The sequence below is a fragment of the Podarcis filfolensis genome (assembly GCF_964270895.1).
Source record: "Podarcis filfolensis genome assembly, chromosome: 14".
In the NCBI taxonomy this organism is placed as follows: Eukaryota; Metazoa; Chordata; class Lepidosauria; order Squamata; family Lacertidae; genus Podarcis; species Podarcis filfolensis.
In genome coordinates, this window is record NC_139616.1 from 2,069,536 (window position 1) to 2,085,994 (window position 16,459).

Sequence of the window (16,459 nt, forward strand, 5' to 3'; positions counted from 1 at the left end):
CTCAGTACATAACAGGGGTTAATAAATTCAGGACGGAAAATAGGCCAGGACGAAAAATAGAGAGAGATGGGAGTTCGTTGGGCAATTCTAATACATAGGACTATTATTATTAAAGAATACATTCATTATTTGAGGCTGATACCTGTTTCTCCCATGACCACAGGGACATCCTAAGGAAAAGTGGAACATTCCGGGTTCAAATCAGAAACTGGGATGATGTCTGTAAATCTGGAACTGTCCCTGGAAAATAGGGACCTATGGAGGGTCTGGAAACTTCAGCTGGTGCAAAAGGCAATGGCCAGATTGCTCACCAGAACAAGACGGTTGGAGCACCATCACACCAGTCCTGCCCAGCTGCTTCTGGGCCCAATTCAAAGGGCTGCCTTACGGGGCTGAGGACCTCCATGCCTTAAGAGCCGCCTCTCCCCAAACAGACCGACCTGGACCTGCGCTTGTCCTCGGAGGCCCTTCTCTATGTCTCCCCCCCTGAGACGTTCAGATGGCGGCAACATGAGGACGGGCCTTTTCTGTGGTGGCTCCCCGATTGTGGAACGCTCTCCCCAGAGAGGCTCACCTGGCGCCATCATTACATGTCTTTAGGTGCCAGGCAAAACCATTCCTCTTTACCCAGGCCTATGGCCATTAAGTAATCTGTGGCCTGCAAAAGTATGGGACAGTGGACTGTTAAGATGATTATTTTACAATTAGGCTATTTGTCAGTATGCTTATCACTGATGTTATGTGATGTGTTTTTAATGTTGTACACCACCCTGAGATCTTTTGATAAAGGGTGGTATACAAATTGAATAAGTAATAATAATAATAATAATTAATTGGAAGGTTGGCAGAGTTATATGAAGCAAACAAACAACTTTGGTCCATATAGAGGCATGTAATAGCAGTCACCAAGCACAAGATGGCGGAATTCTTGAACGTTTGGGTTTTTAAAAAAATAACACCAGCCCATAGTTTCTCAGCAATAGCAATGAACATACCTTTCTTGAACCAGTTATCTAGGGAATAGCATGAAGTCTCATCCCAGCCCTAAACAATCAGTAATTGAGCACTGCCCGGAGATACTGTAAAAATCAACTGTTTATGTATAAGATCCACATCACCTTTATAAAAAAATAGACTGAAGATCACATTTTTACCTATTAAGTGTACTGATTTCTCTGATTTCCAAAATTTATGAACTTTGGCACAACTCCACATCTGCCAATAAGATCCTCACTCCTTGCAGCCCCACATGATCTTGTAACGTGAGCCACACCTACCGGGATAATATACCACCAATTAGTAACATTTAAAGAGTTCTCCCTTATGCTGACAGAAACCAGTCTAAAGGGTTGGGTGGACCAGATCTTTGTGCATGGAGAGGCACCAAGATGTTCCTCAAGAACTGACTCCTTTTCCAATTTAAGTGAATCCTGGGGCAAAAATTGTAACTGCAAAAGTAGGGAGCATATGATTGATATCATTCCCTTCTGGATGCCCTGCTTAGTTTTCAGCAGGCATTTAAAAGCTGAAACAGAAGGCACCAGCTGAACCTTCAGCCATAGTCTGCTGCCATCCAGACCAATCGCACTGCATTTTCCTGATCCAGGCCCCACCTAAGGAAATCTTAAGCATCAGTCAGTCTCTCTCCCTCTCCCTCTCCCCTTGTCAGAGCCTGTCACCATGAATGACTGCTATGTAGGCTAGGCTTGTACTCATTTACAAAGCCCTGAGCAACTTAGGCTCAGGGAACCTCTGGGACCTCATTCGCTCAACGGCTGAGATCACCTGCAGGAGCATTGTTGGTAGTCCTTTGAGTTGGCAAGGCTTATTTGACAACAAGAAAATGAGCCTTTGGTGTCATTGGCCCAGTATTGTGGAACACTGCCAATTCAGCATGCACTTTCTGTGCCAACTTTTAAACACCAGGCCTATGCAGGCAATTAAGAACGCATCTTTCCATAATACTGTAATTAGCTGATTTCTGATTTTAACCTTTTCGTCTTTTTGGTTTTCTGGTTTTCTGTACAATTGTTGTAAACTGCTCTGATTTATTTTTTTATCACGAATAGCAGTATAAATATTTTTAGAAATAAAATATAAATATTGTAACATGACAAGGCCTCATGGCTCTGTCAAAGAGGTCACAGAACATTTTATTTTCATTCCAAATACAAACCTTTATACATCATGTCTTCACACATCTCAACAGTTATATGCACTGAGATCATTTTGTTCACATTAGACTCTGTTTCCAAGGGACAGAGCTATCCCAGCACCCTGACATGACGTTCCAAGCAAGATCAGAAGACATGGGAACCTGTAGGCCAGTCTTCACCAACCTGCTGCCCTCCAGAGTGTGCTGGTGCTGATTTGTAGCCTCAAATTTCTGGAGGACAGCAGGTTGCTGAAGTCTGCTGCAGGCTGTATCTCTGCAAGTTGTGATAGTAACAGCATATGCAGTGGGAAATGGCAGAAATATATGTGAAAGTATATCTTGTGCTGGGGGCTGAAGGTGACAGTCTGATGATGATTGAGGAAGGGAGCTGCCCTGGGCAATAGAGGCAGCATGAATGTCTCAGAAATCCTGGAGAAAGCAAGCAGATCAAAAAACAAAACAACACTGCTGCAGATTGCAGGAATTTACACGTTAAGAGGGGATGTTATACAAGCATGATCCACAGTGAATAATTACTGCTGGCAGCACACCTACATTGGAGCTGTAAGAATCTCTCTTAATCCTAATTCATTAAGTAGACACTATTTATGAGAGTTTTTTTGTATTTTATTTTATTATGGGAGTTGACCTAGTAACCAGCACACATGATAGCCATGCTCAGTGATGAAAGCTACGAATATCAGGCTTCAGGGAGAAAACAAATTCTTACCATAGGTCTTTCTGTTCATAAATGTGTTGCATAGAACATATTTCCTATGAAATGCTACTTAAAAGGAGCAATCACCAATCAATCATACTGTGATTTGGGTGGCAGTCCTCCCAGGGTCAAACTTGCTATAACCCTGAAGACACATCCTCTGGTCTTAACACCATTTTGTCATGGGTGATTCATCTGATATTTTGTCTTCTTGGAAAAAACATCCTTTTCATCTTAAAAAGAGGGTCTTTTAAAGATTGGTTACAGAATTAAAAAGTAACATTAGCCCAGCTATTTTCCTATCTCCTTCACTATGGTTGCAGAGATGCTTATTAACGCTTGTAAAGGGATAATTAGTGTAAAGTAATCCTCTTAGGGGACTGAAAGCCCTGGGCGTGGGCTTTCCCCCCTCCCTCTTATAATTTCGACATAGGCCTTTTCTATTCCAGCTGAATTGCAATAACCATAGGCAGGCAATACACCCTTGCACTCCGTCTATCCTTGCATTATGCGGCCATCGCCTGCTAAAGACTGCACAGCCCAGGCGGAGTTGGAATATCTGCATTTATTTTTAGCTTAAATGCAAACATGTTTGGATGGTCGGCTCGCTCTTGGTTTTATAACTGTACAAAACTGACAAAAAAAGATAGCAGAGAGAAGAACCGTTGGCTTGCTGATATCCTAAGCAACCACAGGGAGAGAATCGAAGCAGAGCTGGATGTGCAGAAAGTGCTGTCATATCTGGTTTATGAGAGAGTTTTTTCCTTGGAGGAGTACAAAGACATTTTGTCCCAGGAGTGCTGTGAGAAGCAAGCTGCGTATCTTTTTGAGAAACTGACTTGCAAGGGCCCCGGCGCCTTGTCCACTTTCTGTTCCGTGCTGGAGGAGGTCTGCCCCCAGTTGCTCCTTTCCATTCTCCTTGACTATCAAGGTAAGGTCATAGGTCCTGCTCTGAAATGTTCCAAGTTTGTTATTGGCAGCGCCCTCAAATCTTTCCACCCTAATGGTCTATAATTAGAGGCTACTTTCTCTGGTGCTAGGCGTTTGCTCCCTTTATAGCGCTTCGTTAAAGGGAAACCCAGGAGAAGAGATAAAACTGAGATGCAGAAAGAGAATGTGATATAGATGTAATATAAAGCAGTGTTTGTAATAGAAATAGAAGAAACAGAATTAAGAATAGAAATTCTTAAATGATTTACCTATTTATTATTACATTTATATCCCACCTTTTATCCAAGAAGCTGAAGAGGGCATGCACCATTCTTCCATTCTCCATTTTATTCTAATTAAATTGAGATGATCACTGATGCTGAATAACCCATCAGTTGATGAGAAACTTTCTCAAATTAAAAAAGGAAAAGAAAAAATCAATGATTAATCTGATTATATAGTGGCCATATGTTTAAGTGAGTGTAATTTGCAGTGTAATATTGCCTATGAGACAGGTAGACAGATGGATAGTCAAGTTACATTCATGATAGGTTCTACCACATTTTATTTATTTATTGCATTTATATCTCACCTTTGGCTTCAATGAGCTCAAGGAGGCTTACATGGTCCTACCCCTCCTCATTTAACCCTCACAACAGCCCTGTGAGGCAGGTTAGGCTGAGTGAGAGCTATTGACTGGCCCAAGGTCACTCACGGCTGGATGGGGATTTAAACCATGGTCTCCCCATTCCTAGTCGGATACCCTAACTGCGATGCCACACCGGCTTTGAGTCATAGGATCAGTACATGAAACTATCCTTGGTTGAGTCATTACATGAAACCATCCTGACAGCTATTACTGAAAAAGGGAATGGTCAGCAGACAGTGGAAGAACAACTGCTAAAAGCAGGCTGCCAGCTACAAGTAAATGCAACATAGCATCAGGGACAGCTCTATTACATATCATAAAGAGATTTTGCAGGTCAACCCACAACACCTAAATCGGAATAACTGGATTGCTGCATTTGACTGAAGTCTTAATCCCATTTTCATCAGGGAAACTGGATCAGTTTCTCCTGTGCATCTTTACTCAGAAGCATGTCCCATTGTATTCAGTGGTCTACTTCTAAGTGTGCTTCGAGTGCAGCCTCTTTTCGCTCAAGCAGGCTGGGGACATGTGGATTTTGGTTTCATGGCACTCATATTGCTTGGGGTTGGGAGGCTGATTTATCCCAAAATCGTACATAGCCTGTGAGTTTATTGTATTGATTGCACACATCTCAAACAGAAACTTAACCGACCCGCAAGGCTTTCTATAGTAACAGCTACATTTCAGTAACCAAATGCACACCAAGGTGTGCTGATTAAAAAATAACACACCAACATTAACTTCACTTCTGAAATAGCCACTGCTTGCTCTGCCATTATTTCACACTTGTAAACTTAATTACCTTTAAAACTGACAGTTGCAAATCCAATTATGCAATAAGGTGACGGGCCGTTTACCATAATTTATCTATGAACAGACCACTATGCATCTCTCTCTGTTTCCTTCTTATGATTTACTGGACAGTTTTATGATGCTGACAAGGATGCAAATGCAAGAAATTGTGTTTTCCAAATATCCAAGTGAATTCTCATAGGTGCTGATACAGTATGTTCCATGTTGCCCCTGGGGACAGAGTAGGGAATCACATTAAGGAGTAAATGGGGGTGGGGAGCCTCTAGAGCAACGCTAGAATAGTTTGCAGATCATGTTTCTATCCTTCATTCACTATTTCCTCACCATTGCCATTTTGCTTTCTAAATTTTGTCCAACCTTTGAATGAAGGCACTTTTTTGTGAGGGCATCTAGATAAAAATATTGTTGTGAATTCTTCACTTCCCTGAGCAGTGAGAAGTTCCAGGGTGGAGCTGCTCAGAGGAAGTTTACTTTGGACACTTACTGTGCCTGGACCAGCGTCCCATTCCCACAGCGCTCAGCCGGATGCCTCTGGAAAGCCCACAAGCAGCGCAGGAGGACAGCAGCACTCCTGCTTGTGTTCCAGATAATGGTATTCAGAGGCATACTGTGTCCAGTACGGGAGATAATATACAGTCATCATTTCAAATAGCCATTGATAACCACATCAGTGGAACCTGCATGCAGGCAAACGGGGCACTTCTACAGTGTTGGATATATTCTACACTGCTACAAATGAGGTCCCCCAATCCCAGCGCCTTACATCTCTCTGGGTGTCCTTATCTCTCCTAACATGTTATTTCTTCACACACACCCCTTAGGAGTGCATCATCCTCTGCCCCTCAGCTGTTTCTGTGTTTATGTCTGTGTTTATGATGGCAGGAGAGAGACACCCTCACCCAGTGTTGGATGGTTATTCCATAGGCCATAGCTTAGTGTTGGTGTGCTGCTTTGCATGCAGGAGAATCCAGGATCATCCCATGACTTCTCCAGGTAAAAATATCAGGTAGTAGAATGTGGGAAGCGCCTCTGTATTTCTCTGCCTCTGTCTACCTGAGACCCTGGATAACTGGTGTCAGAGGAGACAATATAGGGCTAGACAGCTCTTTGTTTCTCATTGCACTTCTCTGCTTGTTATTGGTATTGTTAAACATTTTTAATTGTACTCTATTTTGGGACTCGAACAGAGCTGAAAAGTGTGTGAAAAATGCATAATTGTCTAACAAATCTGCCATAACAAATCTACATGACTGGTTTTCCATTGAACTAGAGTGACTTTGAATCCAGCACCAGTAATCAAAGGAAACTCTTTGTTCTAATCCAGGTGTGCTGACCAGGAGTTTCACAGGCACATATTTCAATAATACAAAACTGAGGACAGTGCCAGATATGGACATTCATGGACCCAGCGAAGCCAGTGACCAGGAAGGAAACCCTTTGCCTGAGGATCACATAAATTTTTCCTTTGACAAACACAGGTAAAAAGTTCTACACTTGTTTCATTTTGTTCTGCTTTAGTCAATCACAGAATGCTTTCTTGCTGACCCCTGAATATTCACTGGATAGTAGTTTCTTACTCTTTTCCTCCCTACAATATGTCTAAGTAAAGGAAGATGTGGAAAAAGCAGCCTTGCATTGTGTGCATGCCTGTGTGCATTATGTGTGTGTGCATTATGCCAAGATACTGGATCTAAGAGACAGCTGTATCGCTTCTAGAGGGCCAGGTTGCCACTATGTCCAGAAATGTCCTTCAACAGCTTTGGCTGGTGCACGGTCTGTACCCTTGAAAAAGCAGGTCAGGCCCATGGGGGTGGGGGCTGGGGGTAGCTTTGAATAGTTGGTTGGTTGGGAGCACAGGACAAGGCCTTCCTTGTGATGGTGCCAACCCAATGCACCAGGAGGCTTGTCTCTACCCATGAGGTCTGCACCACTGAGAAGACATCTCTTTATAAACACACCGCTGAGATCTAACTGATTCCCTGTTTAAATGATTATTAGTCTCTGGTTGCTGTTTCAGTTCATTATGAATGTTTTATTTTACGTGATTGATTTGATCTTGTTCTTAATACACTGCTATTGATTGTAATATGCTTTGAGGTCCTTGAGCATGGTGAAAAAGGGGAATGACTGAATGTCATTACAAGCACACCCACCCACACCCACACATACACCCTTAGGGCCCAGATCCCCAGTAAATCATTTACACTAAGTCAGGGATGGTGCTGTCTGAGCCTCCAGACTGCAGGGGGCGGCATAGTGAGGCTGTGTTGCTCACCTAACCTCTGTCTGACTGAGTCTGTGTAGTATCCTGAACTGCAGAAGGCGAGGGTCGTAACAGCAGAGAGGCTGGCGCAGTGCAAACCCACCAGCGGAGCCAATCCATTGCTCCTGCCAATACATTTGCACTGTGCCCACCTCACCATCATGTCCTTCCCCGTCTCCATCCTAGGATGCAACAGCAGTTCGGCCAGATGCAGGTCAGGTGAGCAATGCAGCCCCACTACATTGTCCACTTTTGCCTCCCATCAGCCCCAGTCACTGTAGCCAACGACCAAACGTGATAGTCCTGGGTAGCTGCTGCCTGGAGTGCCACAGGTTACCCATCCCTCCCTTGACCGACCTGTGAATTCCCTTCTGTTTCAAGGTAGATTTGTGGATGTTCATATACAGTCATACCTCGGGTTACGAACGTTGCGGGTTGTGTGTTTTCGGGTTGTGGACCGTGCCAAACATGGAAGTACTGGAACGGGTTACTTCTGGGTTTCAGCGCTCACGCATGTGCAGAAACACAAAATGACACCACGCACATGCACAGAAGCACCAAATCGCGACGCGCGTGTGCGCAGATGCAGCACTTCAGGCTGCGAACGCTGCGGGTTGCTAACGTGCCTCCTGCACGGATCACGTTCACAACCCAATGTATAACTATATTCAAGTACTCTATTTTTGAGTCTCTACTCAAGCCAGGATTATTTTCATGCTTTAGTTGGTGATTTAAAAAAAGAAATAATTGAATTTGCCAATTTTGCATCTATACACATAAATATTCAATTTATATATTGTATTTTTAAAATAAATAAAAATCTATTCTCTTTTTTGCCACTGTAGACAGCCATCCTATAAACCATTTTTTTTTCAAAAAATATATATAGTGTGCTAGGCAAAATGTAGTGACTTGTGTGTATAAAGAACAGTATCTCCAACCAGTAACTGATCTGAACAGTCTCTGTTGTTGAAATTCTAACTTTTTGCTCACTGTGTTTAATTTCTTGTTCTTCATGTTGTGTGCAGCTGAGATGAAGACATATTCACTCTACAGGGCTGTGCTTATTATATCACAATGTAAGGTCACTTACAGAAGCAAACTAATTATAAAATGCCCAAATGCTTTCTTTAAAAGAAAAGAAATGGATAAATTGGGAGTCAACTGTCAAACTGATGTACGGTGGGAATGCTTAGTAGCACTAAAATAAATAAATTAAATTAAGCTACCACAACATACATTAGGCTGTGATCCAACCTTGCTTTTCAGTTGAGTTTGTGTTTCCATTGCATAGGGGTTTAATTGGAGGGTACACAATCTTGGTGTCCTTCTTTTGTCTATTGGCCCTGGTTCAGAGATTTGTGTAGGGAGACAAGCTCCTTCCACCACTTGCCCATTTGCAAGAGGCTTGTTAAAATTCACACGTACTTTGACGGTTAAAATGGGGGATGCAAAACTGATGAAACAATATTGTTAGGCATTCCCCACTTTTCCAAACAGTGAGATGTTCCAGGGGTAGTGCTCCTGGGTTCAGTTTCCTTTTGAGATGCCCTTGGAGCCTTGGGCTATCTTTGCAATATTTGTTTTATTTACAAATAAATAAATAGAACACAAGTGGAGGCAAAGAGACTTGTCTACTACAGGCAGAAGGTCTCCCAGAGAGTAATTTGGGTAATACCATCCTCAGACTGCACTCCCTAAGCTGGAGTGATGCCACTTCCAAACACCATTCCAAACTGCCCCCCTCAAAAACTCAGAGAGATTTCCAAATATCAGAGTATCCTGATCCACTGAAATGCCCGCCACTATGGATAGCTGAAGGAAGTGGGTCGGGCAGCACATTGGAGAGGGACCTAGGTGTGGATTGCAGGACCATGGCCCTGTAGTTAAGGCAGAACATAGAAGTTGTCTCAGCGGCATCCTGGTCTCATTGCATTCCCCTACGGTGTCCAGTGTGCCCCCCACCTTTGGATTCTTCTAAGCACTGCAGTTTCAGGCTGTGGGAATACCTCTGCAGTGCTGTCCTGATCCTCTGAGGAGGGTGTGTTCCATCATCCAAGTCTGGTGACAGAAGTGTCTCTGTGGGGGTTTATGGGAGGATAAACAGACTCCAGTGACTGTGTCTCCACATGGGATGGACCGGGGAGTAGATCCATTTCCTCCTTGGGATTGCCATCATCACAAGACTTTGCTTCTAAGAATTCCTGGTCTGAGGCCATAACGCCAGACACCAATAGCTATTACTTCCTTCCTATTGATAATACAGCACCCAGCTGACCTGAATATAAACCAGCAATCTGCGTAACACAGAGCTGATTTTTTCTGGTCTTGTTTTGAAGCTTCCTAAAGCCATGACCATTTCCAGGTCTTGTGTTGTGTATACTTTGTTTTGCCTGACCCAAAGCTACAGCTTATCAATTTAATTGTGTGTTTCCAAATTTTTAGCTGGGGGATGGGACATTCCAAAAATAATTATTAAAGCAAGCTTGTAAATTTAAACTATCCCAGTGACCACCTGTGAGTAAACTTTTCTCCCAGTAACCATGCAAGCCAGCTTTTCTAGACTAAGAGAGGGTTGGTTTGTCTCCTTCATCTATATTTTACGGAAAACCTTGAAGGCTAGTAACTTTGTAGGTTTTATTTGCAAGGCTAGGTTAAAGCATATCCCAGGACGACTCCATCCTTATATAATTATTTGTAAGCATACCTTCAGAATTCAATCATACAGTACCTGCTTCGCAATTCATCTTTATTGGTTTCTTTTGACAAACATTCATGAAATCACGTTGTAACATTTCAATTCTTCTGTAACTAAACATGTGATTCTAAAACATAATAAAGAAAACAAAAAATATATTCTTATTCATTTGATTCATTTGTACTCCATTTACACTTGACTTCCCTCCCTTTCTTACTTGGGTCCTCTATTTTACTTAGCTGAATGCCCCTCATAACAAATCTATATATTTGGTAACCTATTTTTCCACTATATTTTTATGTTTTTCCTTACAAGAGTTATTCTAAACCAGACCATTCTCCATACAGTGGTACCTCAGGTTACATATGCTTCAGGTTACATACACTTCAGGTTATAGACTCCGCTAACCCAGAAACAGTCCCTCGGGTTAAGAACTTTGCTTCAGGATGAGAACAGAAATTGTGCTCCGGCGGCACGGCAGCAGCAGGAGGCCCCATTAGCTAAAGTGGTGCTTCAGGTTAAGAACAGTTTCAGGTTAAGAACGGACCTCTGGAACGAATTAAGTACTTAACCCGAGGTATGACTGTAATGGTCTTTCAGATATTGTTTAAGTATATTCCAGTCATTTTTGAATTTTTGTTTTGTTTGATCTCTTATCTGCCCTGTCACCTTATCCATCTCAGCGTACTCCATCAATTTAATCAGCCAATCTTTCTTTGTCAATAAGATCTCCTTTTTCCAAAGGGAACAGAGTCAACAGTTGTTAAAAATTACAGACCCATCTCATTACTTAACAATGATTATAAAATCTTTGCAGACATCTTAGCGAGAAGACTGAAATGGACTCTGAAGAACCATATCCATGATGATCAAGCAGGATTTCTCCCAGGCAGCCATATGTGACAGATATCTTAGAGTATCTAGAAGCAAGAAATGATAAACAGGTGGCACTGCTGTTCATCGATGCAGAAAAGGCCTTTGATAATGTTTCTTGGGGATTTATGAAGAAAACCTTAAAAATTATCGGAGCAAGAAAAAATTTCTGCAAGGCATAAATGCAATAAACGTGCAGCAAAGAACCAAATTAAATACAGTCATACCTCGTTCTGCGTCCACTTCGGCGAACATCTGTGGCAAACCTGGAAGTACCAGGACGGGTTACTTCCGGGTTTGCCGCTTGCACATGCACAGAAGTGCTAAATTGTGCCGCTTGCGTACGCAGGCGCGGCACTTCGACATGTGTCATTTTTGGCTTGCGGACGGGCCTATGGAATGGATCCTGTAAAAGCATTCGCTGACGACTTGATAATAGCGACGAAGAACCCAAGAGAAAGTGTGCCAACAGTTATGAAGATTAATGAATTTGGGTCAGTTGCAGGCTTCAAATTAAATAAACATAAAACGAAAATGTTAGTCAAAAACATGAAAGAAGAGGATAAAAGAGAATTACAATAGTTTACAGGCCTTATGATTAGCAAGAAAATCAAATATTTTGGTATATGGATAACAGCTAAAAATATAAATTTGTACAAAGATAACTATATACCAATCTGGAAAGAGAGAAAAAGAAATTTGGAAATATGGGACAGGTTAAAATTATCATTCTGGGATAGGATCTCCACAATAAAAATGAATGTGTTGCCCAAAATACTGTCCCCCCCCCCCAAGCCATTCCAGTAGTAGGAAGCACAAGACATTTTAAAACCTGGCAGAAGGACATAAGAAAATTTATTTGGCAGGGCAAAAGACCTAGAATTAGTTATAAACTCCTGACGGATAGCAGAGAATGAGGAGGCTTTGCCCTGCCAAATCTTGAGCTGTATTATGAGGCTGCATGTCTATGTTGGATCAAGGAGTGGCTGATCTTAAAAAACACAGATACAGTGGTACCTTGGGTTAAGAACTTAATTCGTTCCAGAGGTCCGTTCTTAACCTGAAACCGTTCTTAACCTGAGGTACCACTTTAGCTAATGGGGCCTCCTGCTGCCACCGCACCACCAGAGCATGATTTCTGTTCTCATCCTGAAGCAAAGTTCTTAACCCGAGGTACTATTTTTAGGTTAGCGGAGTCTGTAACCTGAAGCATCTGTAACCTGAAGCATCTGTAACCCGAGGTACCACTGTATATTAGATCTAGAGGACTTCAACAACAGTTTTGGCTGGCACGCCTATCTCTGTTATGAGAAAGCAAGGGTTTATGCAGTCTGGGTAAAAAAAAAAGGGTATTTTGGAGCAAAAAAACACCATGGTGGTTGTCACCAATGGAGGCCATGACTGTATAAAAGGTTAACATGAGGAACGATTGGGTAACATATAAAGAAATTCTCTGGGACGAAGATAATAAATTAAAACTTAATTTTTTTGATGAGATAAAAAAATTAAGTGACAGGCTGGCTAGAGTACCATCAAATATTTGATCTATTTAAACAAGATAAAAAGAAGGGATTCAGTAAAGAGCTTTCAAGATTTGAGAAAGACCTGATATACAATGACCAGAAAACTCTCAAAAATGTACAAAATTTTACTAGAATGGTCGGTAAAGGACGAGGAGGTAAAGTCAGCTATGGTGAAGTGGGCAGTGGACTTAGGTCATACTATACAGTTGTCAGAGTGGGTGAAATCAATCATATTTGCTTCATCTGTTAAGAAAAGCTTTCACATATCTACTTATAAAATGAGAAACTCCAGATGGAATGATATCTTCAATAATATGTAGCCATTTACAAAAATATAAAAAAATGTCTTTTGAAGAAAATGTAACTCAGAGCCAAGCACATATGCCACCCCAACAGGCCTGCATAAATTTAAACAGTGAGGAAAACCAAGGTAACTGTTTCTCCTGCCAACCAGGCAACCAATTGGAAGCTACCAATCTTGTCTATAAATATAACTATAAGGTGACTATGGCATCAATAAAAATATGAGGAAATCTTGATGAAATTGCAACCTTATTTGGAAAAAAAAGCAAGTAACTGCTAATAACTTGTCTTTAACTCTCTATTTTTATGAGGGAAACAACTGATACTCTGGTCTTCATTGGTGAAAAATAACTTACCATCTTGGGTCTATTACTCCCCTCCCCCCTTTTTTTTTGGAGATGTGGAGGCTCATTTTGAACAGTTGATAGAATCTTCAGGTTGGATCCAACGTAGCACTGAGTTAGAATTACTTAGCAGCATAGTCATTCCACTGGGGAAATGTTTGGGGCTGGCAGAGCAAGAGTAGTGCAAGAGAATGTTCAAGCAGGTTGGTGGTAATTTTGTTGCATAATAGATTGTGCAATCTGTTGCGCAGCTACTTTCCGCTAGTGTAGCTCTTGCATTGGATCCCTTTGTTGCACAACAAGAGCCCTTGCGCTAGAAGACAGAGAGCGTTGAATGCAGCCCATGGGGTTGGAAGGGTCCCTGAAAGCCAGCTAGTCCAACCCCACTTGTCAGCAATGCATAACAGGGAGTTTGGGCAATAATCTTTGATTTGAGGCTAAGAGTGTCACAAGTGTACTGTTATCAGGGCCAGCCAGTCCAAGAGTGAAGCCTCGGGCTGCGGAATCGTGGGCACCTCACCCGCCCATGCCACTGCTGTCAGGTTTGTGCGGCTGGGCTGCCATCTCATGGGAGTTCCACAGCATCTCGCAGAACTCACTCAGAGTGACCATTATAGCTGTGTGACCTCAGTAAGCGAGGCAGTGGTGGTGGGGAGATGGCACTGGCAAGTTTCACCTCAGGTGGCAAAATGGGATGGGCCACCCATGAGCCTTATGTTCACCTGTGAAATGTTGTAAGGTATGTAATAAAGCTTTTCAAAAAATACTTTGAAGACTGAATCCAAGCAATAGAAGTAGGAAACTGTGTGGTGGTTAAAAACAAAGATGAAGAATGTTGGAGGGAGCAGGGCTGGAGTCCGGATAGTTTCTTTTTTAAGCGTGAGATATGCTCATGAGTTACCAATTGCCATAGTAACCTAATGCAGTTTACATAATTCTGCATTTGATTATTCCCTTCCTGACAGAGAGCAGCAAGCCTGCCACATTGCTCTTCTTCCTCTTACTTTGAACCAAGGCTAGTCTTGTGGGTGAATGACCCCCTCCTGCACAAACAGAGGCTCCACATAAGGGTTCAGTGTAACTTCCCCTTGCATGGTTGATTATCTCCCAATTAGCGACTCCCTTGCCAGTAGGGATGTCACAAGATGTTGAACGGGGATGCTCACCGAAGTGAACACTGCCTGCTTCATCCTGCAGGTAGATTCAGAGTGTGCCACACGGCCACCCCAAAAGAATACCTGCCCCAAATCTGTTTGCATGCATGCGCTCTCTTGCAGCTTTAGTGGTAGAGATTGTGCAAAGTGGCAGATCAGGCAGCATCATAATCCATGCCTTGGAGAGTGTTGTCAGGAGCTGCATTAAACAATTCTGTATGGAACTGTTATCAACTATTTTGGGCCAGTGTCCGAGGTCACTGCATTCTTTGAAATCACTGAATTTGCTTCCAGATTCATGTTTCTGCTCTGTCTCTGCTCGTTCCACGAAACTTTCATGTTGACCACTGTGATCATCATCTGTATCAAAAGTATTAACAGTGAGTTGAATATTGCTAGAAAGTGCACAAACTGTGGGAGCTCTATCACTGGTTTCAATGGTGTTTGCTTGACTTGTTTCAACTGTAGGTGTAGACAAACCTGTCATTACAAAATAGTTTGTTAGTTTTTGGCATTGATAATTTTCATCACATCACTTTTCCATTTAAGTACTTTTGTGAACTCAATTTATTCCTTTAGGGTCTTAACCTCTGTTAAAACTGAGGGAAAATCTGTGCTACGGACTCGCAAACTTTGAGATTGTTGAAATATATATGGGCCTTGCAGAGCCAGGCAGAGGCCCGGGCCAGGTAGATAATGTGCCCCCCTTTTTTTTACCCTGGGGATAACTGAAGTCTTATAAATAAGTAAGTATAAAATTTTTTTTCACAAAAGTTATGCTGACAAATAATTTTATTTCAAGGCTTGAACCGTATCTGCATATAAAGACAAAATGGAAAATATAGATATACAATAGTGCTTTTTAAAAATACATAGGGAAAAGGATTATTTTAAGTATTTACATTTAAAAATGCTTTCTTGGCTTTTTCTTTCTTCTCCAGTCTTTATGGAAAATTCATGAAAACCAAGAAAGCGCTCTTCAATTTCAAAACTTTTAAGCTTCCCTCCTCACATATCTGCTGATGAATGATAACTGTTCTTGGTGAGAGCAATCAGGGGTTACATCAACAGCCATCGCAAAATACTTAGCTTCTTGTATTTCTTGAATGATACTCCTCTGGACGAATGATCCACAAATTTCAATAAACTCATTTTGAATTCTACTTGATAGGTAGTGTACTTGGAGTCTTACACCATTCTTCTGTGCATTTTGTACTTGTGCAATATGTTCCTCTAATAATGAATCGTATTTACTGAGGAGCTCAACTAAACCCCAAAAGTTACCATTATGACTATCACCAAGTCGTTCAGAAGAATCAAGGAAAGGGAGAGAAAAACAGGATAATGTCAAGGATGCATTGAAGTATTTTCTTCCATTTAGTACTTTCAGCCTTGAGCTGGTCAACAACATAATTGTCAACTGCAGAACCACACAGAGCAGCTCTACTTGACATTTTCCACGTAATATAGTTTTCTTTATGTAAGTTAGAATTTTCATGGCTAGGAATGCGATCCTTTACTTTTCTCCATCCTTTCTAGAGTGACTAGTGGGGTGCCACAGGGTTCTGTCTTGGGCCCGGTCTTATTCAACATCTTTATCAACGACTTGGATGATGGACTCAAGGGCATCCTGATCAAATTTGCAGATGACACCAAACTGGGAGGGGTGGCTAACACCCCAGAGGACAGGATCACACTTCAAAACGACCTTGACAGATTAGAGAACTGGGCCAAAACAAACAAGGTGAATTTTAACAGGGAGAAATGTAAAGTATTGCACTTGGGCAAAAAAAATGAGAGGCACAAATACAAGATGGGTGACACCTGGCTTGAGAGCAGTACAGGTGAAAAGGATCTAGGAGTCTTGGTTGACCACAAACTTGACATGAGCCAACAGTGTGACGCGGCAGCTAAAAAAGCCAATGCAATTCTGGGCTGCATCAATAGGACTATAGCATCTAGATCAAGGGAAGTAATAGTGCCACTGTATTCTGCTCTGGTCAGACCTCACCTGGAGTACTGTGTCCAGTTCTGGG

The 16,459-nt window shown here is 42.0% G+C and overlaps 1 protein-coding gene across 6 annotated transcripts in view; it reads left to right on the forward strand.

Moving 5' to 3' along the window:
- Positions 1-3,446: 3,446 nt before the first annotated feature.
- Positions 3,447-16,459, forward strand: part of TJP1 (tight junction protein 1) — a 316,441-nt gene continuing 303,428 nt past the window's right edge. For all 6 annotated transcript variants that reach the window (XM_083586103.1, XM_083586110.1, XM_083586111.1 and 3 more), the window contains exons 1-2: positions 3,447-3,804; positions 6,590-6,743. In XM_083586103.1, the coding sequence (XP_083442229.1) occupies positions 3,462-3,804; positions 6,590-6,743 (497 nt within the window). In that variant the 5' untranslated portion in view covers positions 3,447-3,461. The remainder of the gene's footprint in view (positions 3,805-6,589; positions 6,744-16,459) is intronic.